Source organism: Cryptotermes secundus, unplaced genomic scaffold, assembly GCF_002891405.2.
Source record: "Cryptotermes secundus unplaced genomic scaffold, Csec_1.0 scaffold80, whole genome shotgun sequence".
Classification (NCBI taxonomy): domain Eukaryota; kingdom Metazoa; phylum Arthropoda; class Insecta; order Blattodea; family Kalotermitidae; genus Cryptotermes; species Cryptotermes secundus.
In genome coordinates, this window is record NW_019732856.1 from 1,229,023 (window position 1) to 1,256,794 (window position 27,772).

Below are 27,772 nucleotides of genomic sequence, written 5' to 3' on the forward strand. Positions count from 1 at the left end.
TGCATGTCCACGTGTGCGTCCATAATAACTTCTGAACTACAGTGGAGCCGGGCAAAGAATTCTTTCTGAGCCTTCCCCACTCCGTCTGCTGCCCCTTTCTGCTCTCCCCCACTCTCCTACAGAAATTGTTGGATTACTCGTTTTCTAGTGTTACGCCTGGCGATGCTCCAGCGGGCTGGCTAGGATGGTAGAGTAGGGGAGCAGTGCCTCCCCTCCTGGCAAATCTTTATCCCGCTCTAGTAAGAATTGTTTGGACGGCTCAAGTATAGTAGGTGTATAAAACTGGATAGACTGAACGGCACATTACCATGCAAAGTATATTCATTATCGAATTTACGAAGTTTTGAATACAGTAACAAATGCCATTCTAGTTCCTGGCGTTAGAAGTGTTTTGTACGTTCAAGTAATTTGGGGTTTCAACTTGTTCGTTAACGCTTATTCATAATAATGATGGAGTTAATATTGATCTGTGTAGTTAATTTAGTCTGCAAATGTACATTAAAGTGGACATGCTGCATCTGTGTATGTGGAAATACACATTGTGATTGCGAATACATTGTGCGATACTTTAAACATAAAAATGAAACTGTATGAACAAATGTAGCAGCAGATATTCTTCATTCATCATGTATTCTGACTTCATTTTGGGGGAAATGAGTGGCCTCATAGGAAACCTACATGAAATTTGTATTTTTTTTATTAAGTTCAATTCCATTCTGACGACAATAACTATAATAATAACTAATAATGATAGTAAATAATAACTGGCAAGTTGCTGATGCACATAAGCAGCAAGACATGAACGTGTGAAGGGGGCGTGGCACTAATTCTTTGCGCATTTTAGACCTAAATGCCATATTGATTGAGTAGCCAGCTTCGAGCTCCGGCGGCTTTGCTCCCTAGCAAGGAGACCCTGTTGTCCTTCGAATTGGCGGTTGGGTAAACTCCAAAGCCTCTGTGGGTGTTGGGGAGCGAAGAAAGGAATAGCTTCTCTTGCGTGAATCGAACCCGGCCTGCCGAGAGCGTGCTGTCACAGTAGTGGGAACAGTGGATAGTGCCCCTGCTATGTAGAGTGAGACGCGTAATGGAGGTAACAATTGATTCAGCACTGCAAATGGCTAGAAGTCTCCGCACACCGGCTTGGCGCTCTTGATGACCGCCCCGCCAAACACCCTGACCGGTGTGCTGGCCCACGCTATCAGCAGGCGGCTCTGGTCCACTGGTGAGCCTCTCATCTCGACGCACTGCCGGTAGCTCTTTCTCACCAGTTCCAGCCCTGGGTTCGCTACCACACTCGCGTCTCGCGTTTCTCGGTTCCTCACAGGCGGAGCACGACGGCTGTTTCTGTGATCGCTTGGCCAACGGACTCGAGATGTACCGGGATCGCCTCTCAGCACTTTCTCGGAACGTTTTGTCTCTTCGGGCCACCGGATCAGTTTCTTGTCACTAGAAAGCACTCTCAACGTCACCCTTGATTGCTGGCGGGGGATGGGTGACAACCAACTGGACTCTTCTGCACTGTTGATCACGTAATGATTTCGAGGAAGAACCAGGGCGTTGTCATAGGCCGGGAGCGAGGACACACCCCGAGATCCATGGCTGGATGTCGGCTCCGATGTTAGCAGGTTGAACCCGAACACTTCCCCCTCGATGCCATCGTCGAGTCCCTTGTCGAAGTCTGTATATTCCTGCCCCACCACGACGTCGCCTCCCCCAGGGATCACCAAGCCCGTCGTCTGTAAGTGTTGGAGAACAGAATGTCTATTAATACATTCGCGGTATCACCATATATCCGATCTTCAGCACACGATATGACAGGTGTGTGGCGTACCACAGTGCCAAATTTCTTGCACCTAAACGCCCTTTATACCAGTTTTCCCCATCAGACGGCGCGGCGAAGAATTACGTGATCGCCATGTAACCGTATGCCAGTGTACCAGAATATGGTCCGAAACGAAAGTTTAATGGTGTCGATTAGTTTTTAAATCTCACATGCAACATTATATTTTATAAAATTTATTTAAAGTTATTCATTTTAACAGTTTATCACTACATGTTTCGACCAGTGTGCTCATCATCAGGTGTTTAAATTATTGAGCGAGGAAACTGCTGTCTTCCGTTGTTGCTTATGTTGTTAATACGTAAGTCCCCACGATACGCATGTGTGTATGAGTTGGTGGTGTTGTATTCGCTCCTGTTGTGTGTTGTGCTGCAACAACAGAAGGCATGTACTGTCTTCGCTCTCTCAGAAGTCGGGATCGTGGGTTCCAATACCGCACAAAGGCATGGATGTTTGGTGTGTGTGTGTGTGTGTGTGCGTTTATTCTCTGTTTGTGTTGTCCTGTGTTTAGGTAGAGGCCTTGTGATGAGCTGATCACCCGTCCAAGGAGTCCTGCCGTCTGTAGAATGATCAGTGAAACTGAGAAATCAGCCCTATGCTCCAAAGTGGGAGTAAGGGGACATAAAAAAAAAGACATGCTCAGTATTACCAGTTGACGGTCACGGCGCCCTCATCTTAGAAGTTCGCATAGCCACTATTTCTTACTAATGGCATGGAATTTAATTGTAGGTACATGGAATTGCTTCCAAGGCATTCATATGGTGATGATTGGTGGTAGAAAATATAGCAATAAAAGCCATCTAACTGCTTTAGTTTTACACCATAGAGACTTGGGGGGTAGAAAATTTACACGAATTGTTGGTCATGGCGACAGATGACAGGGAACGGTTACCTTCATGGTCGCTTTAAACCCCCCCCCCAGGAAAGAGCTCCAAGTACTCATTGGGTAGAGACATTTTCGGGTCACAAAGCTGGTTTAAGTGCGATGGCGAAGACATAAATTTCTCTCCCTACCGGGAATTGAACATCCGTGGTTGAACACAGCCAGTCACTTCATTGACTGAGCTTCTCCGACATATTGGTAAATTGGTTCGAATGATCCCTGTGGAGTACAAATATACAGCGCTACAATTTCTTATGAAATGACGGAAGCGGCTTATTGCAGCTCTGTGCTCCCAAAATGTTGTGAAATATTTGTCTCATTAAGTTCCGTAACTTTTGTGTGAAACAGTTACAGTAATTGGGGGGGGGGACTATTGTACATTGTACTAGTAAATGGAGCAGTCGTGTCACGGTTCCTCTTCACATTATGACAAGAGAAGTCATCCAAGGCAGATACTTATACAGAGTGCTCTGATTTTAATTCTGCGAGAAGACTGGAACTGCTGCACACGAATGAAGTCCTACATATATGGAAATAAATTTTTGGACATCTGCTTCATTTTGTCTGTTCTCTCGATGCCCCTCATCCACCGAAAAGGTTGGTGAATCGAGTAACGCGGGAGATACCCGGCATTAATCTACCCCCCCCTCCCCCAGTACCATTTGTACTCATTTTTTCGTGGTTTTCCATATTTATTCAAGACGAATGCTAAAAGAGCAGTTACGTATGAACTGCGAGGGTAACCGCTTCCTCTCGCTGTACACAATTCCTTTATTCAGTTCGACACTGAATAAAAAGTTACTGATAAGTCATTAAATGACCTGTGAACCATTCATCTCACGAGTCGGGATAGCTCAATCAGTATAGCGACGGGCTGGACTTTTCACCGACTTTGGGGCCCACCTACCTTTCTATCGAGTGGGTACGTGGGGCTCTTTCCGCGGAGGTAAAACGGCTGGGGCGTGTAGGAAAACACTCACCTCCATCTAGTGCCGAGGTCAAGAATGGTGGATTCATACCTCCACTCCCTCATCTGTCTTTATGACATAGTGTTTAATTAATGAAGCACAGGGACTTTGCCTTTTAAAGGTTTTTTGACAACAAGAAGTTCTGTCTTTTGGTGTATGAGTGTAGTCCGGTGAAAATCAGCTGAGGTTTAGAGGAATCTTGCTGCCTTCTTCATGCTGGTTTCTTGCTTGACTGATTCTTCCCATCTGAGGTTGGGGATGGAATGTTCCTCCGAAACACTGGTTGACTTTCACCGGACTTCACGGCGACGTATCCCAGAAGATGGAACTTGTTTGTAGCCACCGCTGTGGAAACCCCAAATCCACCCTTTTGGTAGTAGTTGAAGTGATTATCAGTAGGGCGTCTTGCTCTTGCCATTGTCCCCTATCTGACTTAGTTTGATATACACAGCATTTCGGGAGGTTGCTGTGTTTCCGCCTCCAAATGATCAGTTGTTATGCTGACATTCTGTCTAGTATTTCTAGCTTCCCTTATTTTGTAAAAATAAAAGTAGGTTTCTGATATATTGATGTCGGTGTGTGTAATTGTAATAGTATTGTCTGTATGTATTGATAATGATCAATTACATTATAGTAATATTTTCCGCATGTATTGATACGTCCTTCTGAAGATAGTGGCTCCGTCCTCAACATGTCATTGATGAAAGGTTAAAAAGAGAAAAACATTTATCAATCACACTGAACGGAGTTGATAATCTTTCATACAGATTATGTACATCCAACAGGAAGTCTTAACTCCATTCCAAATCGTATGTATCCACACAGACTTCCTGAGTAGCACGCGTCCTGAAAGGATTCAAAATTCTAAGGAATCCATAGTCGAAACACGACAGCTAATCATTTTTCGAGCTCGAAATTCAGAAACTTCTTCGCCTCACGCGGACCGCTTCTTGTAGGCTACCAGAGGATTCAGTTGTCTGAATAGTGACGTGAGCACTCCCTGAGGTGTTTGTGTCCTTGTCAGAAAACTAATAACGCAGATTCAGTTACCAATTCAGATGTCACAGGAGCTCTGTTTTGTAATTGCATTTGTATTTGTTTGCAAATTGAGTTTCACTGTTCATTCTGCTCATTATGTCTGCTGCAGACGGTTCTGGGCGGAGAACCTTTGTTGCATCTAGAAAACCTACAGTTGTAACGTGAGGACAGCGCACAGGGGCACAAAATAATGGGTGTTTTTTTGCATCCAACGCGTATCATATGAGTTACAAAATTTGGCGTGTTTTAAAATGTAAGGTACTCCAGTAGGATGTGTTAGGCCTCTCGAACACTGCGGTTACAATTTAGAATTCTGCTGGCACTAACTTCGCCGACAAGCGGCGCTCGCTCGGTCGGTATAGTTTGCTTGCGGACTAAAGCCACGGCGTTTGTTTGTTTGCCTGCTTGTTTTTATTTATATATTTGAAGCGTTTTAGCCTATTTTCTTCCTTATGGAAGAGAACAGCTGGACTTGTGAAATCACGACGGTGTCTTTATTTGTGTTTGTGTCTTTCTGACCAATTATCTTGCCACTCGACGCTGTATGTCCGAGAAATTTGTAGCATCGTAAGGTAAGCTACAGGGAGCCGGGATAGCGCAGTCGGTATAGCGACTGTCTACGGACTGGACGACGGAGGGGTCGCAGTTCGAGTCCCGGTAGGATCAAGAATTTTCACTTCTCCATGTTGTCCAGACCGGCTCTGGGGCCAAACCAGCCTCCTATACAGTGGGTACCGGGGGTAAAACGGCCGGGACGTGAAGCTGAGCACACCTCCAGCTAGTGCCGAGGTTAAGAAAACGTGGATCTATACATCCGCTCACATACGCCTTCGTGGCGTAGTGCTTCATTAATTAAGCACAGGGACAGCTTTGCCTTTTTTTACCTTTTAAAGTAAAATACAAAAAAAAAATCTCAGATGAATGTTTTATGATCGCTACGTTTTCTTTAAAGTGCTGTTTCCAATGCATTGGCGTGGTTGTTAAATGTGTGTAGGCTATACGAACGCGTTTGTTTGTTAAAGCTCTGTTCTTAGCTCACTCGAAAGTACACAAAATGCCGCCATGACAGTTGGTGGCATAGAACAAGGTAAGAGGTAAGTAATCCCTATGCTTAACTCATTAAACACTACGCCATGAAGGTGTATGGGGAGTGGATGTTAAGATTCACACTTTCTTGTCCTCGACACTAGTTGGAGGTGAGTAGTCAGCTTCACGTCCCGGTCGTTTTACCCCCGAGGAAAGAGCCCCCCCCCTGTACCCATTGTATAGGAGGTAGGGTGGACCCCAGAGCCGGTCTGGACGACATGGAGAAGTGAAACACTTTGCCCCATCGGGACTCGAACTGGAACTCCGACTCCTCCGTCCTCCAGCCAGTAGCTAGACTGCGCTATCTCGGCTTGAGGAGTAGGACATAAGGAAGAAGTTATTGATGAAGCAGATGTGTGATTCGGGTTTGTTGGGCGTTTTTAAACTAACTTTAATGATTTGGATTTGTGTTGCGATCGAGCACAGCTGTGTCTGCTCTTCATGCCTTCATTTGTAGGTTGATTGCCAGGTTGATTGATGGAGGGGGCTGAACTTGTGATATTCGATTTTCTGCTCAGAATCAGAAGTGCACACTTCAAGAACTGCTGTGGCTAGAACACGGTAGTGCCATTTCTTCCACATCAGTTGTAACCGATGGTTAGATCTAATGGAATGGAGTGTTTCTTTTTCCACACCAGATATAACGAGCAAGTTGGTGTAACCTTAACATTGTGGACTCATGTTCTGGATGTACCCGGTTCGAATCACGGCTGCGCTGTCGGATATTCGTGTCGATGTATTTTTCGTGGTTTTGCACAGTACATAAAGGAAAGTTGTGGGATGAACCTTCACGTAAACCACGTTTTTCTTCTTCCAAATTTTTATTTTCTCACGAAACTTCTTGCAAATATATTTAATATGTTCAACTGAACCGGAGTCTACAAATAACTTAAGACATAATGAGATGTACTGGGAGTATCTCTTGTGACAGGGTTTCCGACGAGTTGCATAACTTAAGGAGACTGAGATTTGATGTCTTTACGACGGTAACAACGAAAGTTACTAGATTCTGGAACTAGGTTGCCGGACTAGTTACCTGCCGCCGAACACAGTGGCCGGGCGGTCTAATGTATGAACCGTCATCGCCCGCTCGAAAACTTGGGTCGTGGGTTCGAATCCTACTCGAGGCATGGATGTCTGTGCGTTTATTCTGTGTATAGGTAGCAGCCTTACGACGGGCTGATATCCTGTTCAAGGAGTCCTACAGACTGTGTATAGGATTAAGAAAATGAACAAGCGGCCAAGGTCCCAAGGGCTGCAAAGTCAGAGAGAGAGAGAAGTAATAACCCGTCAGTCATCCTCAGTAGCTGCCATGTTTACATTCACTCCGTAGATATGTCGAATGGAGTATAGTTACCTGCCAGTCCTCGCCAGTAGCTGCCAATTTGCCATTGATGTAGAGCGCCCACTGGCCCGCAGTGTTGCTCCAAGACTGACAGAAGTGGTACCAGTGTTCCAGGGCTATATCTATGGGGGCACTCATGACATCTTGCTTCAGTACCTCGAACTTGACGTGAGCCCGTCGGCCGGGTAAAGGTGGCTCTAGCCACAACCGCAGAAGGCGCTCCGTTTCATCTTCTGCAAACACAGTAGTGCGCTTGGTTATACAGGGAAACTTGTTCTAAAGACCTCTTACATTCAAAGGCCATGTTTGTGTGGAAAGAATTAATGTTTACGCCAATTTATTGTAGTGCAACATCCTATTCGGCGACAGCCCCTATATCCGACCAGTGACCATGCCTGATCTTTACCTGACCCCTCTAATTAGTTCAATTGCCGTGGACCAACTTCAGAAAGTGTCGCAAAATTTATTTATGCTATGCGAGGCATGTTTGCAAGCAGAAGGGGGCCACTTCCAGCACTTGTTATAAAGCACGGTAAGTTTGTGTTATCTTTTTACAGTATCCCTATAAATGTGTGCATGTACAGAAACTGACGCGAGGGAATGAGCGACACGACTGCACTCTCGCTAGCGGGGAAGGGCACAGTAGTCGCGGAGAAACGATACATCTGCTCTACGCTAGCAAGAGTGCGCGCGTCTATCATCACTGATGACTCATTCCGCTATCGGAAGTTAAGCATAATTCTGTGAGAAATGTTGTATCCGACCCACGCAGAACGCGCCGTAGCTCAAGCGGTTAGTCGCTGGCTTCCCACCGCGGCGGCCCGGGTTCGATCCCGGGTATGGTCAAGTGGGATTTGTGGTGGACAAAGTGGGGCTGGGGCAGATTTTCTCCGAGTACTTCGGTTTCCCCTGCCAATCTTCATTCCACCAATTGCTCCATAACCACCCTCACCTATCATCTGGGGCTGGTACAATAGGCCACAAGTGGCCGCAGTACAAAGTGGACTCAGTCCCACCCCACCAAGTAATAATAATAATCCGACCCACGCTGCTCCCCGGTTTCCTCGATGGTTGAACGTACTGTGCTATACTGCCCAAATTATTACGCATCCCCCACTCATCCACCCCCTATTCAAAGCCTATCCCTATAAAAGTCGACTTGTGAGCGGAACGGTTGGTGGTCACAGAGAAGAGTCGCTGCGTCAGCTGCCTGGGTTATGTAACTTGGAATGCGTCATGAAATGATTGAACGAGTAGGCAGAGAAATTTGACAAGGGAATGGAGTACTCGAATATATCGGTCCGAATGTCCTGTCGCCTGCCGGAATTTGAACCAGGACCCACTATTGCGAGTTAGACGCAAAGGAACTTAGTATCAGGGCAGACTTAAGGGGAAGCGACGTGGTTGTTCGCCCCGGGACATTCTCAAAACAGAAATGTAATTTACAGATTTTGTTGAGACATCTGCTTCTCTCAGTTCACGTAAAGTTAGTTTATATTTCTAGTTGTTGCAAGAAATAATAAGAACTGTCATAATCTACATTATTTGTTACTGGTAGGGGTCTCCACATTTAGACTGACCTGGGTGGGGGGGGGCACAATTGTAAATTTGGACCCTCTTGATTGGTGCTTAGGCCGTAGGATAATTTTTGTCTAGCGTAGTTGGTTGACGCACTTTGCTACAAGCCGGAAGGTCGCGGGTTCGATTGACGATGAGGTCATTGGATTTTTCAATTGACCTTATCCTTCCAGCCGCACTATGGCCTTGGGGTAGACTCACCGTCCAACAGAAACGAGTACCAGGGCGGGCTGCGTATAAGGCTGACAACCTCACCGCCATCTGTGGGCTGACTGTGTAGAAAATGTGGGAACCTCGACGTCTCACAACCCTATGGGCCCCCACGGCGTGTTACAGGGATAGCTTTACTTTACCTTTTTAATCCTTAGGTTGGTGCGTGAATCACGACTCTAGGGGCTGGCTGTGATGAGATTCTTCCCTCAGTAACGAGTTGTCCTAGGAAGAACTAATCGCATATTTTCGTTTGGTAGGACACGGGCCGCATACAAACGACGCCTCCAACAATACTTCATTGCCGCGGGAACGTCTTTACCTAGCAGCGATAAGGGAATACACAGACCTACAGACTATCCTTTGATAAACACCGACAGCATAGAAAGTAACGCTTGCAACAGTTCTTCTATTGCTTGCATTTGTTGCCGCGGGAACATGTTTACAGAGCCGTTGCCTAGCACTGAAAGCGGAATAAACTTAACCCAGTGATAGGAGGGATAAACATACACAGACTGATTGGAGGGATTTATGAAGTGCGCCGTGAGATGGGCTCGGTTGTCATGGTGTATGTACTAAGTTTCGTGTAGATCGATTCATGTATTCAGAAGTTGATAAAGGGGATACAGAGGCACACAAACAGCATGGAGATCGCATAAACCTACATCGGGCTAGTAGGCTAAAAATTGTACGAATATTTGCCTTCGCTGTCTGTGAGATACGGCGTTTTCTCATCTCACTTTACATAAATTTCGCAGTTGATCGTTAAATAACCTGTACATCTCACTCACTCATGGAGCTGAGCCCTTCTTGAGACGCCGCCAATTGTGCAGCAACTCAAGAACGTCTCAGAATTTTATTGAACCCGAAGGTTCATTACAGCGCTCACAAGAACCCTCCACTGGATCCTGTACGTCTTAGCAACAAAATGAGTGGCCATAGTGAACAGCAAAGTACCGAGTTGAGAAATTTTTCGGCAGGAAGAGCGTTATCGATTTAAGGCCAGTGGAAGACAGTGAGGCCTTTTAAGTCATCGTCATTATCCGTCGTTACCCTCCAGGAGCAGGGACAGCTGAACGCCTGTCACTCCGATCACTACACGACGTTGCGTGGGCCCAAAAGCGACGGCATATCTGCGCCAACTTTCTGTTTCTTTGTGTACTCAGAAGCTTTTTATCCATTTCTTTAGATACGGTCATGAATGGAATCAGTTGACCGAGATGAAGGTTTTGATGACACTTGGAAACTCCAGTGAGAAATGAAGGTTATTGTCTGTGATGTGGCGTCTTGTAGTCTGGGAGGCCGCCTTCGACGTTTGCGATGAACATGCTACGCTCATATTGATTAGAAGACGGCAGCATGTTCCTTCGAAACGTCGGCATTGAATTACGATATTACACAACTTCGCGTTACAGAAGGCAATGATCTTAGTTACCTCCGCCTTGAAATCTTGAAATCTCACCAAGCGACTGGACGCTGCTTTTCTTGATTCAAGATCTTGGGGTTTTCTATAGCCCTAAGCGAATAGTGGGATTTCATCCTGACGTAGGCAACGGCCGCTTTCCTTCCATTTTACCGCGTGTAATCATTTTCCCGCCCGTCAGGGTACCTGAGCGGTCTAAGGCATACAATCTGTTCGCTCGCTCGGAAGCCGGGATCATGGCTTCCAATCCCACTCATGGCATGGTTGTTCAGTGTTTGTGTGTGCGCGTTTTTGTGTGTTTGTGTACAGGTAGAGGCCTTGCAACGAGCTGATCACCCGCCCAAGGAGTCCTGCCGAGTGTCTAAGATCTAGTAAACCGAAGTGAAACGGAGAGTTTCATGGAGGTAGGGCAACGCCCAAATTTGGGCTAGAGACCCTCCGTGCATGATGGAGTAGCCGTAACATTAGATTCGTATTGTAGCAGTACTTGGCTTGAATGTTGGTAGGACTGTTGGTTGTTTTCATTTACGGTTTTTCTTTGTTTTCCTCAGTTTCCCCAGACGAGTACTAAGGTGATTGCTTACCTCATCACTATTCATTATCGTATTCTCGTTTCATTCATAGCTGTGTAACCTCGGCGTTTCGAAGCGCATCGTTAAATAATCCAGCAGTCAATCAGTCTATGTACATGCTCCGATGAATCGATCATGTCCCAGCACTGGTACACCCGTGCTAGAAGGCGAGAGGTCGTGGGTTTGACTGCCGAATCGAGCGGTAATATTTCATAGAAATAATGTTTTTTTTAATCGAACTTTGTAACAGACGGGCGTGTTATGTCTACACGTACATTGAATAGAAGATGATTTGCCGTTCAGCAGACCTTCCAGCGACGGAAATCATAACTTCCAATTGAGACATAATTTGGTAATTTTTTTATTGCTAGTGAGGTGGGACTAAGTCCCTTGTACTGCGGCCACTTCTGGCCTATTGTACCAGCCCAAGATGATAGGTGAGGGTGATTGTGGAGCAATTGGTGGAATGAAGATTGGCAGGGGAAACCGAAGTACTCGGAGGAAACCTGCCTCAGCGCCAGTTTGTCCACCACAAATCCCACTTGACTAGACCCGGGATCGAACCCGGGCCGCCGCGGTGGCAAGCCAGCGACTAACCTCTTGAGCTATGGCGCGGCCTTGAAACTGTGTCAGTTCGTTCGATTGTTTTATCTCTGTAACTGTTAGATGGATTACGATCAAACTTAGTATTGGGAATCTGCACAGTTTTGAACGAATATAATTTTCTTTTATATTGGTCCAATATGACCCCTACTTTACGTGAATCTTAAATCAAACGTAAAAAAAAAAAGAATCGTTGTAGGCGTACGAACAATTCGTAGAATACTTAAAATTCATATATCGCGTTGAGATTCACCTGATATCGTGTGGGATGTAACGCCGTATAGTCTGATAGATGTTTACGAATCTTTCGGAGGAACGCTTTGCCTCCATTTTCAGTATCGACCACCATGGTCCCTGATATGGGAATCTCAGATGTACTTTTTTTTTTATTTGAAACGTTTCCAGTTACGAAAGAAAACAGTTTCAAAATCTCTACACTTTGCCGTCTGCTGTGACCAGTTTCTGCAGCCGAGGGTGCATCTGCAGTAAGTGAACATCAAGCAGTTAGTCGCTGGCTTCCCACCGCGGCGACCCGGGTTCGATCCCGGGTCTGGTCAAGTGCGATTTGCGATGGACAAAGTGGTCCTGGGACGGGTTTTCTCCGAATACTTCGGTTTCCCCTGCCAATCTTCATTCCACCAAATTCTCCATCATCATAATCACCCGGGGCAGGTACAATAGGCCATTCAGTGACCGCCGTGCCGAGTGGACCCAGCTGGACTCCAACCCCCACTAAGCGAATTAAGTAAAAAGTGAACATCAAAGTAATTGAGGTAGGCGTGGCAAAAATACGCAGATTGTATTTACATAACATTTCCACGTTTGTTATAAACACTCGGAATTGAAATAAAATACGAAAAGAACAATTAAAGATGTTCCTGTTTCGACTGCTTTTAAGCAGTAACGGTTAACAATTGTTATTCAGGTCAGTTACTACGGAGAAACTATTGTTCCCCGCCACCGCTTTGTGTGCCTTTTCCTCTTTCACAGACCCAGAATTAAACGATAGAGACGTTCTTTATCGTCAAGTTTACTGAACTCTGGCCTTAGCGGACATGACACCGGGGTTCCCTTCAAGTTTCGTGATGATAAATTACTTCTAAAAGGAAGAACATGTTCTATGTGTGGGCGCATGTGTGTGAGTGGAAGATTGTGGGACAGTGCATGTTCGAAAGTTTTAGATATCCACACCGCAAGACAAAATGCAGACTGTTCTTTGCTCGGTGTTACATTAATTAATGTATTCAGCACGAGATGTGTCTGAAAATCTATAGCGTGAATTTAAAACACATTTTGGCAGATATCCCATTATTATCGCACACAAATACGTTTTGAAGAGTTTTATCAACTACGCTTGTAGTCCGTTGAATGTCAACCGACGTTTTGGAGGAACGTGTTGCCTCCATCTTGAAGTTATAAAAACTAAAAAAGTAAAAATATCCCTGTAACAGGCTGTGGAGGCCCATATGGTTGTGAGATGTGGACATTCCCACATTTTCTATACAATCGGCTCATAGATGGCGGCAAGGTTGTCAGTCCTACGCGCCGGCCGTCCTTTACCCCCAAGAATCTGGTACTCATTTCTGTTAGAGGCTGAGTCGACCCCAGGGCCATAATGTGGCTGGGAGGATTAGGTCAATTGAAAAAATCCAATGACCTAATCGGGACCTGAACCCGCGACCTTTCGGCTTGTAGCGTAGTGCCTCAACCACCTACGACACCGCGTGCCCCCGCCATCTTGATATAACTCGTCATAACCACCGCTGTGAGACCCTCGATTCGTACAGACACGTTTTGTTTACGTATTTTCATACAATCGATTTCAATGTTGTCCTTTTATTTCGTGGAAGCCCGAGTTCTTGTCTGTGCTGGAAATGTGATCTGATAGAGTCAGGAACCTGGCTGTTCAAGTGGTGTGGCTGATCAGTTTTCTGGTAACTGCATACGAAAGAGGGGAAGTACCGTGCGAAGAATTCGGTGCCAGTAGAGAAACATCGACTGTTGCGTGTCTGTATTAGGCGAACAAGGAGGCAGTGATAGGTCATCTGTTCACTGGCGTAGCAGTAACAAGTCTTGCGTCGTGCTGCTAATGGTAATATCTTCTGGGATATTACACCGTGTAGTCTGGTGTATGTTTAGCCACACTTCGGACTTGCTATTTTTTTTTATTGCTAGTGGGGTGGGACTAAGTCCCTTGTACTGCGGCCACTTCTGGCCTATTGTACCAGCCCCAGATGATAGGTGAGTGTGATTGTGGAGCAATTGGTGGAATGAAGATTGGCTGGGGAAACCGAAGTACTCGGAGAAAACCTGCTTCAGCGCCACTTTGTCCACCACAAATCCCATTTGATCGAACCAGGGCCGCCGCGATGGGAAGCCAGCGACTAACCGCTTGAGCTATGGTGCGGCCATGAACTTGCTATTTGCTTCGGTTACTCTTCGACCCTGAAGATAGAGGTAGTATATTCCTCCGAAACGTCGGTACACAAACTACACGGCGTAGAAGTAGTATCCCTCTTAGTGACTGCCGCGAGAACCCCGAATCTTTCGTGGTAATTAACTGTTTGCCAGTAGATCAAGAGCTAATGCAGCCGTTCTCTCTCCCTCCGTTTCGACATTGGAGCTCATTGTCTTGCTTCCTCCCCGCCATAATCGACTTCCTTCCCTCTCGACCTGGCCTAATGACACCTTAAAGTAAGAGAACTGGGCCATTAACGAGACAAAAACACTCTGTAATGCGACAAACGTGGGGTAACGTAATATATTAACGTCATTAGTGGCTACAGTTCTCGGCTAAATACTTCTAGAGTCTTCTTCTTCTTCTCCTGCCATTCCTGTCAGGCCAGCTGGCCTGTTAGCCATCATAATTTATCTTTTAGACAGTTCGTAGGATTCCTTGGACGGGGAATCAGCCCTGTTGTGAGGCCGCCACCTACACACAGAACAACACAAACACAGAAGATACGCAGACAGACATCCATGGCTCGAGTGGGGTTCGAACCCACGATCCTAATGTTTGAACTGGCGAAGATATTTCATGCCTTTCCCAAAGTTGTTAGTACATTTAGATAAATACCTTAGAATACCTGTGAATTTTCATGTAGTGTGATTTTTGGGGTTAGTGAATTTTGGCCTAAAGTCTATTTGATGACATTTTTGTTAGAACCTCAGTAAATTTTTATCCCGGAGACGGAATGACACGACACCCGAGCATTGTAAGGCGTGCATGTGCTGTCAGATTTTATCCACTCGAAAAGTGTCCGGTTGGGATATTGATCAGAAAACTCACAACCTTGAATGAGGTTTTCCTCTGGAATCCCGGGGTCATATCAATGTTTAAATAGAATATGATCAGCGCTTTTTCATTCCAACTTTCGTAATTATTCTCACGTGTCATACAGCACCGAGTAGGCAGTTCGTCGGCAGGTACCAAATTTCAGTCTTGTTATCGTGACTGATGTTTGTCTCTCTCTCTCAGCCCTTCCAGAGATGTCTCAGAAGTGGCCACTACCGCTCCTCCCAGCATCTGTTCCTTTTCATCATCTTGGCTTCAAATAATCTGACCGGTTGACATTCATCAAATCCGACGAAGTATAATGCAAGATTTTTAAGCTTTCGCGACGAGTTAATATGCTAAAATCTTTGCGGGCACCAGGTTAAGTGACATTGTGATAGATTAGTGTTGGGTGGTGACCGCACAGTCTGACTCCGCTCTCTTACTGCATAGTGCGGCAACAGAAAGAGACATCGAATTTACGGACTGGCGTATCAGCGACGTATGGTCATTCACAGTATCGGCTTGATGATGGAGACAGAGGAGATCTCCGAAACGCTGGTTTATAACTCAAAATTGACAGGCATATAACTTGAGAAGATTTTAATACGAAGAGGTAGAAGTTATACATTTCTTGAACAGTGACTCCATGAGGTTAGCATGCAAATTTTGTAGGTGTCTATTTGTCTACTGTTACTGGGTGTGCATCTCAGGTATATTGGAGTAGTACATCACGCAGCATCACGCTTATAGAAAGAGAAAACGCCCAAGTGATATAACACACTTACTGGAATAGGAGAAGAGAGGATGCGGGTTGCTGAAGTTACTGCTCTTCACCCAGATGCAGAAGGTGAAGTCGTGAAGCTCTGGAATCTCAACCTGGTACCGCAGGAACTGAAATGTAGAGTCGTGGATCGGTGTAAACATGCAGTGCAGAGGAACAACTCGCCCAGAATAGCAAATAACTTTGTAACGTACAGCGGGTTGAACAATAATGGAAACGTTACAGATACTGAACACATTTCTTTATTAATGTGGTGCTGGACCAACTTCTACCTTCAGTACAGCACCACTCCTTCTTGGAATGGACTCATACAAGTGTTGAACAGCCTCTAGTGGAATTTTATATCATTCCTCTTGAAGAACATCGTCAAATTGCTTTAGAGGTGTTGGAGATGGGAATCTGTTACACACTCTAGTTTACAAAACTGACCAGAGGGTTCAGTGATGTTCCAGTCTGGTAATTGTGCAGGCCATGGAAAATGTTGAAGTTCGCTTTGATGCTCTTCAAACCACGACTGAACAGTCCTAGCTGTGTGAATGGGGTCATCGTTACTCAGAAATAACGTCTGGTCATGGGATGTACCTGATTACCCAACCTGTCCACTTACGCCCTTGCAGTAATTCGGCCATTAGGGCAATAAAGGGGACCAACAGAATACTGTACCACGACATTGCTGTCCAAACCATCACAGAATCTCTCCTATGTTTCACTGTTGGAACCAGGCATTCCGAGGAATTCTCCAAGTGTAAACTCTTCCTGATGTAGGGAACAGTGTGAAGTACGACTCTCCTGATCATATCTCGCATTTTCAGTTGTCTGGTTATGTGATAAAAGGTGAAAGTTAAAGCTATCCCTGTAACAGGCCGTGAAGGCCCATAGGGTTGTGAGACGTCGAGGCTCCCACATTTTCTGTAGACAATCGGCTCACAGATGGCGATAAGGTTGTCAGCCTTACGCGCCGGCCTTCCTTTACCCCCAGGAAGAATCCTGATACTCATTTCTGTTAGAAGCTGAGTCGACCCCAGGGCCATAGTGCGGCTGGAAGGATAAGGTAAATTGAAAAATATCCACCTCATCGGGATTCGAACGCACGACGTTCCGGCTTGTAGCATAATGCCTCAACCCACTACGCTATTCCGGGCCCGCTGTTATCTGATGTCCAGGTTTTATGGTCGTGACAACATCGTTTACCCATCTGAGCATTACTTTCAGTAATCAGAGGTTTAGCAGTTGCAGCCCTACCATGGATGTTGGATTTTTTATTGCTAGTGGAGTGGGATGAAGTCCCTTGTACTGCGGCCACTTCTGGCCTACTGTACCAGCCCCAGATGACAGGTGAGTGTGATTGTGGAGCAATTGGTGGAATGAAGATTGGCAGGGGAAACCGAAGTACTCGGAGAAAACGTGCCCCAGGGCCACTTTGTCCACCACAAATCCACTTCATCAGACCGAAGAGTGGATGTAGGATTTGTGAAGCTCACGTCGGACAGTTTTTGTGGAAACAGGTTTTCAAGATGAATATTCAGGTCTGTTGTGACCTATGCTGCAATAATTTTATGATTAACCGAAGAAGTTCTCCGTTTACGACCATCTCTTTCTGTCAGTGTTGATTTTCGCCCACTGTTCCTCTTCGCTGATGTTGTCTTCCCATGATTCGTGTATGCAGACATAACCATAGAAACTGTCGCTCTTAATACGCCTAATGACATCGCAGTTTTTGTCAAAGATGGTCCAGCTAAACGCGCACCAACGATTTGCCCTCTTTACAAATGAGACATATCTCCCATTATCCGATTATATCACACCGATTGTCACCCAACACAATCACTAATGCTCTGACGGGAGCAGTACGGAGTGTAAACACTAGGAAGAACATTCAGGGTTGCAAGCTGAAGTTCTTTCATTGTAGCCAACACAAAATTCAGTTTCTTAATGTCTCCATTATTTTGTCCACCCCTGTACATAGTGACCGGAATAAGTTGGAGTGTAAGAACTGAAATAAATGATGCAATTTACAGCTGCAGACCTACAAACTTTCTCATTCGTTGCTCTTGTCTTTAAAAAGACACGCTTCTCTAGGCAGTAAATATACTTTTGAGAATACCTGGCCTGCGGGTTGCCGTTTAGGATAGCATGCCTTTACTTCTATTGCCTATAAATGAAATGATATAGTCGAAGACATCACAGGTTTTGTGAAGACAGCTGGCATCTCCTGCTTGAAGTACCGTACGCCTCCGTATTCTTATATGTTAAAATACTGGCCTGCAGTGCCAACAAAGTTGAAGGGGGACGGAATCATCTTATTCATGCTATGGCGTACAGACCCGTTGCTAAGCAGTGACTCTGTAAACAGCGGCCGTTGCTAGGTAACACCCGTAACATACACGCACGCAACAATAGAATAAAGGTGTTTTCTATATTGTCCGCGCCGCGGCCATTGCTATGCAACGGTGCCGTAAACACGCCTCTAAAACAATAGAGGGATCTGTTTTCTGCGTGGTCCGTGCCGATTAGTTATCTTAAAGGTATGTGGCGCGATGTAACAGCCTCCCTGTTCCTGGGAGATATAAATGCGAGGACCTGTCCCTCCAGGTTACGGGAGTCTCGAATCTAAGACATTTAAATGTGGCGATGAGTCCCTCGGGACTCGGACTTGAGAATGACTACGCTAGCGAGGGCTAGCAGAAATTGTAAACGACAGACCCATCCTCTCATCAGAGAAGATGTTACATAGCCGCAAGTTTTCAGTAAAAGAAATTGCTGGTCGTGAGTTTCAAGGGACTTGTCGCTAAGACGAACTGATGGACGGTAAACCGTCAGTCATAAAGTAACCTAGACCCTGGTACTTAAGTTGAGAGTTCAGATGTGGAATGTTAACCAGCTGGAAACGGCATGACCACGGAAGCTGTAGAATCTCCTATGTTAAGATTCGTTACCAGGAAACGTCTAGCGAAGACATTGCAGAGGAATAGCCATTGTTGGGAGCTGTTACCAAGTAACGACTAGTGAAAGCAGACTGAGGAGGAAGCGTGGAGTGATTTGTAATGTGGAAATCAGCAGCAGCTTTACAGTTATTACATATAAATGGTCAATAAGTCTTTTCATCAAAATCTTCCACAGTATTCAAACGCAGGTTCTTAGGGGGAAGCATGAACGGACACACATGCACGCACGGGGACTGAAATTATGCCAGTTGCTTATATTTTTTAACAGGAAGAAGGAAATTGAGACGAATAGGCTAAGAAACACTATCTATCTATCACTGTACAGCCCTTTGTTGGACTTTTGCCGCTTTTTCAGTTTCTTGATCTTTCACATGGTAGGGCAAGGCCGCTACCTACACACAGGATAACACAAACACAGAATAAACGCTTACAGACATCCATGCCTCAAGTGGGATTCGAACCCACGATTCCAGTATTTGAGCAGGCGAACACAGTTCATGCCTTAGAACGCGCCGCCAGTGTGATCGGTTGCTAAGAAGCACTGCTATAGATAAATTAAGACTGTATAAACTGGAAATCAGAACTTGCCTGGATATAGCCTTTCTGAGTGAGTAGAACTTTGTAAAGATTGTGTGATGGCTGGGCTTCCGTCGTGCTGACTGCGATCAGCAGCACGGCTGACAGGATGCTGACTCTCGCCATCTTCTACATAATGTCCGAAAGCTTCATGTAAATTAATAATTGGTTGTTATTAATTTGCTCCATAATTGCTTGCAGCAAGAACTGACGCAGTTCTCGGTCGCTGGTCTTCTGTTGGGCTGACCTCTTATGTCTGCTGATACGCGATGCGTGCCAAGTCCCTGCAAAAATAAAGACGATCAAGCCTGGGAGGTTGGGATGAAGATGTTAAAGTTAGTCTTAAGGAAACTCGATGTTTTAATATCGATTATGTTGTTACATTATCGCAACTAGTGGCCGGTTGTTGTCCTGCTCTTGTTGTACATTCAGCTTTTAACAGAAGAAACTCGTTCTGTATTTAAAAAAACAAAGAAGGCACTACAGTATCAACATTTTTTAATATTTGTTTTTACAAATGCAATATGTTTCGACCCTTATACCGGGCCATCATCAGGCTTACAATGCTCAAGCTTAAGCTATTGAATTGCAGTTCATTTTTATCTAATTCTACAAATCAAGATCCTTATGTCTTGAAATTATTTAAATGCATAAAATCATAAAGTGAGACTTTTGGTCAAAATTTAAAATGTTTAGATAATAAAATTTAAAGTTAAAGATATAAATGTTAAAATTAGATACTAAATATTAAAACATGAAAGCTAAAATTGTACAAAAATGTAATAGAAATGTTTTTTTTCTTTTTGTGAAGAAACTGCGACCGCTACCAGTTATTTTATTATTCTATGACGGCAGAAACGCGTTTGTTACGTCTGGGTCTCTTTGTTATTAGTCATCGTATCGAATTCCGGATGCAGTACTGCAATGGTTCGCGATTTAGAAACATCGAACGATTAAAATTATCTTTTTCTGTCTCACGAAATGAAATCCATGAAACTGGTCGTAAGGGAAGTTACAAATCATCACCATCATCATATTTCTCTTCGTCTCCTTTTACGGATTTGGATTCGAACCGACAATCCCAGAGTTCGAGCGAGCCTTAGACCGTGCAGCCACTCTGATCGGCAAATTATGCATCTTTGTCCTGCATTTAATTTCAAATTCCGTTTTGAACCATAGTTAACCTTAGACAGACCTTCTTCTGTGCAAAGTACACCCGATAACCGTGGGGCAGTTTTGTGTCGGCCCCAGACCCAGTTAGACGCATATGTGTGGAATTTCTACCCGTGCCGGGAATCGAATGCTATGTCGGCTCTTATTGTCATTCTGAGCTACGCTAAAACCTGTGTTCACTTTGTTACGGGCAACAAGAGGCACGGTTTCGTTGTGCGGGAAGTTTGCTGTCCCCCGGTTGCTTACCGATTCCTGACTATTTGTAAACCCATGTGTCTACTTTCACTAGGAAATTGCACTTCTCCTATGTATTCATAAATCTGCTTGTCTGCTTTCATTTGTAAATTGCATTTCTCCTGTCGGAAACATATATCTGTTTTCATTTGTAAATTGCATTTTTCCTGTCGTAAACACTTATGTCTGCTTTCATTTCCAAATTGTATTTTTCCTGTCTGTTCGTAAACACTTATGTCTGCTTTCATTTGTAAATTGTATTTTTCCTGTCTGTTCGTAAACACGTATCTGCTTTCATTTGTGAATTGAATTTTCCCTGTCTTCGTAAACACACATGTCTGCTTTCATTTGTAAACTGTATTTTTCCTGTCTGTCCGTAAACACGTATCTGTTTTCATTTGTGAATTGAATTTTCCCTGTCTGTTCGTAAACACATATATCTGCTTTCATTTGTAAATTGTATTTTTCCTGTCCGTAAACTCATATGTTTTGTTTTATTTGTGTATTGCATTTTTTCCATCTCTCCTTAAAAGCGTGTGTCCGCTTTCGTTTGTAAATTGCATTTTTTCCAATCCGTGAACCCGTGTGTCTGCTTTCATTTGCAAATTGCATATTTCCAATCCGTGAACCCGCGTGTCTGCTTTTATTTGTCAATAGCATTTTTCCAATCCTTGGACCCGTATGTCCGCTTTCGTTTGTAAATTGCATTTTTCCAATCCGTGAACCCGTGCGTCTGCTTTCGTTTGTAAATTGTATTTTTCCAATCCTTGGACCCGTGTGACCGCTTTCGTTTTGAAATTGCATTTATCGTGACACAGGCCAGTAGGCTAATGGAAATAGCGGAGAGCAGCGACTTTCATTGACAGGCGAGCAACACACTTCGTAAACTTGTTACGAGTGTTTTCAGTAACTTCCAGTTTCAAACGTAATCTTCACCAGCAGAAGTTGAGACGAAGCTCGTGTTCTTAAGCTGTTTCATTAACAAAGCATTATTCTTCATATGCACACTTAAAGGTGCAGTTATACGACTTGTCAATTTATTAGGGTTTTTTATTTATGGTTTATTTAATGTTTCTGGTAGTATCTCAGACTACGGACCTATAGGATAGCATCAAATGCTAGACTAATTGGTGATTAATGAATTAGAATGCATAAGGAAGCAGGAATGGTTGAATAACAGGTACTATCCCGGTATTTGTTTCCAATGGCATAAAAATGAAGAAATACCTTCATTTTTCTGACGCCTATAACACAAAGCAAAATTGTTACAAAACGACTGATATGAAAACCGCTTTCAGTATCTGTGAACCGCTACAAAGATAACGTTGGTTGTTTAGCGGCGCTGTTTTAACTTACGAGTATGCTCTGTACTGTAGATTGAGATAGGAAGGTTACTGTTGAGCTATGAATACATTTTTTTATTGTTAGTGGGGTGGGACTAAGTCCCTTGTACTACAGCCACTTCTGGCCTATTGTACCAGCCCCAGATGATAGGTGAGGGTGATTGTGGAGCAATTGGTGGAATGAAGATTGGCAGGTGAACCGAAGTACTCGGAGAAAACCTGCCCCAGTGCCACCTTGTCCACCACAAATCCCACTTGACCAGACCTGGGATCGAACCCGAGCCGCCGCGGTGGGAAGCCAGCGACTAACCGCTTGAGCTATGGCGAGGCCTCATGATGAATACATACAAACATCTGAAGAAGCGGTCATCACCCTCTTTAAGGCCGCACTATCCTGGCATTCGCCTGGAGAGCCGGACGAAAACCACGAGAAACTATAGTTCGCATAACAGGTAACCCGGCTGAGATTCGAGCCGGATAACTTCAGAAGACAAGTCTAGAACGTTCCCGTTACCCTGACCTCATCGATAAGAGGAAATGTATGTAGCGTTGTTCTGTTGCAGCTTTTATATAAATGGAAGTCTGTATACATCTCCGTTAATGAAAGGTGCCTTGAAGAGTAACTATATACTTTTTTTTCTTGGCACTACAGCCCCAGTGGCCCTAGGCCTACCTCCATGTACTTCTCCGTTCACAATTATATGCTTTAGTGGTCCATATTGTCCATGTCAGATCAAAACACAGTTTGGTCAGCACATGTCACTGGAGAGTCGGGATTGAAAATTTATTGAAAATACATTAAGTTACATTAAGGTACGCGGGTTCAAACCCGGCGGAGGTCGTGGAATTTTTAAGGGCGGAAAAAATTCGGGAACAAGTCCTCCGGGAGGGACTTTAAGCCATGGGTCCCGTGTCGTAGATTTACTGCACGTAAAAGAACCCCATGTCTCTAGGAGACCTCTGAGCTAAATTAGGCAAATTTTCCCGCCCAAGTAGTTTCTAATGCCTCCGGTAGGTGGGGAAAGTATTAGGTACCACTGCCAGATGAGGATCGACCTCGCTGACAGAAAGGGACTAATTATCAGTTACCAGTAGAGGGCCGACCTCGCTGGCAGAAAGGGGCTGATAACGGGCACCAGTAACGGTAGGGTATGGGGACAGTAGAAATTAAAGGGGGATGCACAATGGACCAATAACTGCTCTAAGTGCATGGGGAAACCCACCTCCTCCAACAATGAATGAATGAATGAAGTTGTGCATTTGTACCGAAGGACCCATAGACACATGTGAATCGCGCCTGAAATGTAGTTAGGAGGCTGAAGGGGTGTACCCGAAGCAAAATATCGCGGCATCACGGCTAGTTCTTTAAGGAGCTGGGATAGCTCAGTCTATAGCGACTGGCTGCGGGCTGGATGAACGAGTGGTCCACCCAGTCTACTATCCAATGAGTACCGCGGACGTGAAGTACCACCTAGTGCCGAGGTCAAGAAAATATGGATGTATAGATCTATTCCCCCATACGTCTTCATGGCGTGATGCTTAATTATTTAAGCACATGGACAACTTTACCTTTTTGCCTTACCTATACCTTAAGTCAGTTGTTTAGTTTGATGTGAACCGTTTTGTACTTAATGTAAGTGAATGAACCGCCCATGTGTGCGTGGCTTGTGTTTCATTGGATATTTACCTATTTCATGAAATAACTGCTCGTATGTGTACCTAGTGTATAATGTTTGAGTTGTGCACGCGATACACTCGACACTCACAGATTTGTTGAGGTCATTACGTTACGTTTATGCGTCACCACCTGCTGAACCCTGTTCGGTGTTGAATTGCGTTTCCTGTCTGCGTATGGTGTAGTCTTGTGAGCTTGAGTCAGTATATCAGATTTGAGGCTGTCACTGTGGTGAATATGAAGATTATTGTTGTCTGGGATATGAGAAGTTTCCCGGCGTCTCGGGAGGCACAGCACCATTTTCAGAATAGACATAAGCCAAGCAAGAAAGCAGTCTGCTTGCTGGGCACCATGAAGGTGGAGGAACACATTCCTTCGGTGAACCTCCAGACTGCAAGGAGTGACATCTCATAAAATTGTACTCTTCAGTCTAAGCTTGATATAGTTCATCATGCGGGTTCGAGGTTCTCATGGCTGCGAGGAGGCAAGTCGAATTTGTCTTCTTCCGGCGTATGCCGTAATGTACCAACGTGTAGGAGGAACGTGTTGTCTTCATCTTCAGGGTAACTCGTTCTAAACGTCAGTATATGCCGAAGTACACTGCGTCATATCCGAGAAGACCTAATATGTAACATTTAAATATTGGATTTATTCTTTAATGTGCGGCCATTTTGATTCAAACAGTCCATGACGATGGCGCGTTTATGAAATTCAGAATTTAAATTGTGGCTGAAGTAAGGACAGCTGTTTGCTGCCGACTTATCGTCTTTTCACTTTCGACTGCAGACGTTAAACCGTAGTCTTCTTGTCTTTGATCTGTCACCGACAGTATTAACGATGGAGTGGTAGGATCTCCAGCTGACTGCGTACTGTAGGTTCCGGTTTCCATTTTCGTCCTGAAAGCCAGCCATCTTGATTAATGCCCTTCGCGGTGTTCTCTAGTCAATGGTCCGAAGCCTTTCAGTGCTTGTGATGTGTGTTTTATTTTTGAGACTCGGTTTAATTAAAATGAAGCTTTGAAATTCTAATAAAAGTAAACAAGTTCTTAGCCAACTTTCCTTATTTAAAAAAAATAAAAGCAGGCTTATTAGATGGTTGGAGAAAACTGCATAATGAGGAGCTTCATAACTTTTACTCTTCTCCAGGTATAATTAGAATGAAAGAGTCAAGGAGGATGAGGTGGGCAGGGGATGTAGCACGAATGGGGGAGGAAATGAATGCGTATAGGATATTGGTGGGAAAGCCAGAAGTGAAGAGACCACTGAGAAAACCAAGGCGTAGGTGGGTGGATAATACTAAAATGGATCTTAGAGAGACAAGCTGGAATGGTATGGATTAGATTGATCTGGCTCAGGATACGGACGAGTGGAGGGCTCTTGTGAACACGGTAATGGATCTTCGGGTTCCATAAAATGCTGGGAAATTCTTGAATAGCAGCAAAATTGGCCACTCCTCAAGAAGGGCTCAGCTCCATGAGTAAGTAAGTAGGACTTATTAGATCACCTTGCTTTCTGTGTCCCCCCCGTCAATTTTTGAATGCCTGACCCAATCTTTCTGAAACTTGATATGTAATATATCACGACACCCGAGCCCATATCTATGGCATACTTCATAAACCCCTCCCACCAGTCTACGTGACGGTACGTGTATCCCCATTATAGTTGCTAGGCAACGGCTCTGTAGACACGTTCCCGCTGCAACGAATACACGCAACTATAGAAGAACTGGAGGTGTTTTCTATACGGTCCATATCGTATCAAACGAGAGTCTGTGGGTCTGTCCGTGTATTCTATCATTGCTAGGCAAAGCCCGCGCCAACGAGGAATTGTTGAAGGTGTCGTTTTCTGTGCTGTCCGTGTGGCAACACAGGACAGTAGGCGATTAGTTCTTCCCAGAATTTCATATTTAGTTTTAATATTTTATTTTATACGGTTGTTCTTTTCAGAGCGTCGCGATGCATTTGGTGGATGCTCTGGCACGCCTGTTGAGAGCCTTTGCTGTGATAATTCCGGGGAAGTTACAGAATAATGTGTTAAAGTAGGCCACGATCGCAGTGGCTATATGAACTTCCATGTGGCTTCGTGGTATTTTACGTGTAGATGCATTTTTCTTTTCCAATTTACGCTTTTCGTCGGGGCACGCAGTAGCGTAGTTGGTTGAGTGACTATACTACAAGCCGGAAGGTCGCGGGTTCGAGTCCCGATGAGAGCATTGGATTGTTTTCAGTTTACTTAATCCATCCAGCCGCATTGTGGCCCTGGGATTGACTCAGCCTCAAACGGAAATGAGTACCAGCAATTTTCCTGGAGGTAAATGGCGGCAGGCGCGTAAAGCTGACAGCCTCACCGCCATCTATGAGCCGATTGTCTAGATAATGTTGGTGCCTCGACGTCTCACAACCCAGTGGGTCTTCACGGCCTGTTACAGGGATAGCTTTACTTTTCTACGTTCACCTCCATTTGAATGACAGTACTTCCCCCTCGCACGTAATGCGGGTGAAGTTCACTGTGATATTTGAGTTCGTGCGGCTGAGACAATGAATTAGTTCTGGTACGTAACGCCGTATAGTCCGGTAAATATTTATATATGTTTCGGAAGAACTTCTTCCATCTTGGGGGTAGAGTAGGCCTCACGTTCTTCCGAACCGTCGGTAAATATCAGACTACACGGAGTCACATCGTAGAAGACAATCTTTTAAAAGAACTGGGATATAACGCTGTGTAGTCCGTTGAAAGTCAACCAACGTTTTCGAAGGAATATGTCGCCTCTTTCTTCAGGGTCGAAGAATAAGCCAAGCAAGAAAGTATCGTGAAGCAGAGCTGCTTGCTTCCTGCTTATTCGTCGACCATGAAGATGGAGGCGGCGTGTTCCTCCGAAAAAGTCAGTTGATTTTCAGCGTACTGTGCAATTTCGATACTGACGGCGTCGTTAAGTAACAAACAGTTAAAACATAAAGTTGTAGTTGAAGCTCCAAACCTGATATTTGTAATCTGCATGTCCAGTGCACCACGTGTAGGCCTCGTGGTCGTGACTCTGTCGGTTCCCACACAGCTGAAGAACACTTCTCGCGTGCTTGTGACTTTCCTCGCACCGGGGACGCCAATTCCACACCGCGCCGCAGAACAGAGATCACGCAACTGTCAGTGAAGGCGCGGATTTTATGAACTAACTCTCCCACTTGTCCCCACTCGAGAACATCAGCGGCACAGGTTTTCTGCATTGCTAAGCAGGCTGCCGCTGGTTAGACGTGCTTTGGGGCAGCGGCGGGCCATGGTAAACAGCTGAACCAGCGTGTAGGATTCGAGGATCCCACAGCGGTGGTTATGAAGAGGTATAATCTTCTGGGATATAACGCTGTGTAGTCCATTGAAAGCCAACCCACGCGTCAACTTCACCACCTGCTTCACGCTTGTTTTTTGCTCGGCTAATTCTTCGACCGTGAGGATGAAGGCGACATGTCCTTCCGTAACGTCGGTTGACTTTCAAAGGACTACACGGCGTTATGTCTCAGGAGGTAGAACTCTTCAGCTAAACCAGTGGTTCCCAAAATTCTTAATATGACGACAAACCCTTTTACCCTCCGCTGAGTTTTTTCTTTCGAAATAGCTGTAACCGTACTCTCATATTTATATTATTGCTTATGATCAGCACACTCGGATTTAGTGCCACGCTAAAACTGCGAGTGAAAATCTCAAGTTTGAATATGAATATGCTGCAGTGTGTTCGTTATTTGGTGACGTATAGTGCCGAAAATTATTTAAATGTAATCTTTCAGTCCACACTGATATGTTAGGTTTTTGGACTTTATCCATAGTCCTGGTTTTTTTAAGATAACAAATAAAAACACGACGTTTCGGAAACTGGATCTGTTTCCGTCCTCAGGTGAAGGAAAACACCTATTCAGTTGGGTCCGTTAGAAAGAGCTAGCCTCAATCAATTTGTTATCTTAAAGAAACCAGGACGATGGATAAAGTCCAAAAACCTAACATATCAGTGTTATACACCATCGTCAGAATCCTATAGTAACTACTTGTAATCTTTCAGATTTTTTAAGTATCTGGTTAACTCTGACGTATGCAAAGTTGTCCCTGTGCTTATGTAATTAAGCACTACGCCATAAAGGCGTATGACGGAGTGGATGTATAGATCCGTATTATCTTGACCCCGGCACTAGTTGGAGGTGAATCTTCAGCTTCACGCACCGGCCGCTTTACCCCTTGGA

At 44.8% G+C, this 27,772-nt stretch overlaps 2 protein-coding genes across 2 annotated transcripts in view; one reads left to right on the top strand and one right to left on the bottom strand.

Annotated features, from left to right (window-relative positions):
- LOC111867726 overlaps positions 1-27,772 on the top strand; it is a gene marked incomplete at its 5' end in the record, with an annotated part of 591,832 nt that overhangs the window by 464,846 nt on the left and 99,214 nt on the right.
- LOC117282575 (serum amyloid P-component-like) lies at positions 741-26,651 on the bottom strand. The gene is made up of 5 exons (XM_033752794.1): positions 26,527-26,651; positions 19,138-19,409; positions 15,609-15,714; positions 7,173-7,393; positions 741-1,736 (listed from the first exon to the last, which is right to left on the bottom strand). The coding sequence occupies exons 2-5, from the start codon at positions 19,249-19,251 to the stop codon at positions 1,119-1,121; spliced, it is 1,059 nt and encodes a 352-aa protein (XP_033608685.1). The 5' UTR covers positions 19,252-19,409; positions 26,527-26,651; the 3' UTR covers positions 741-1,118.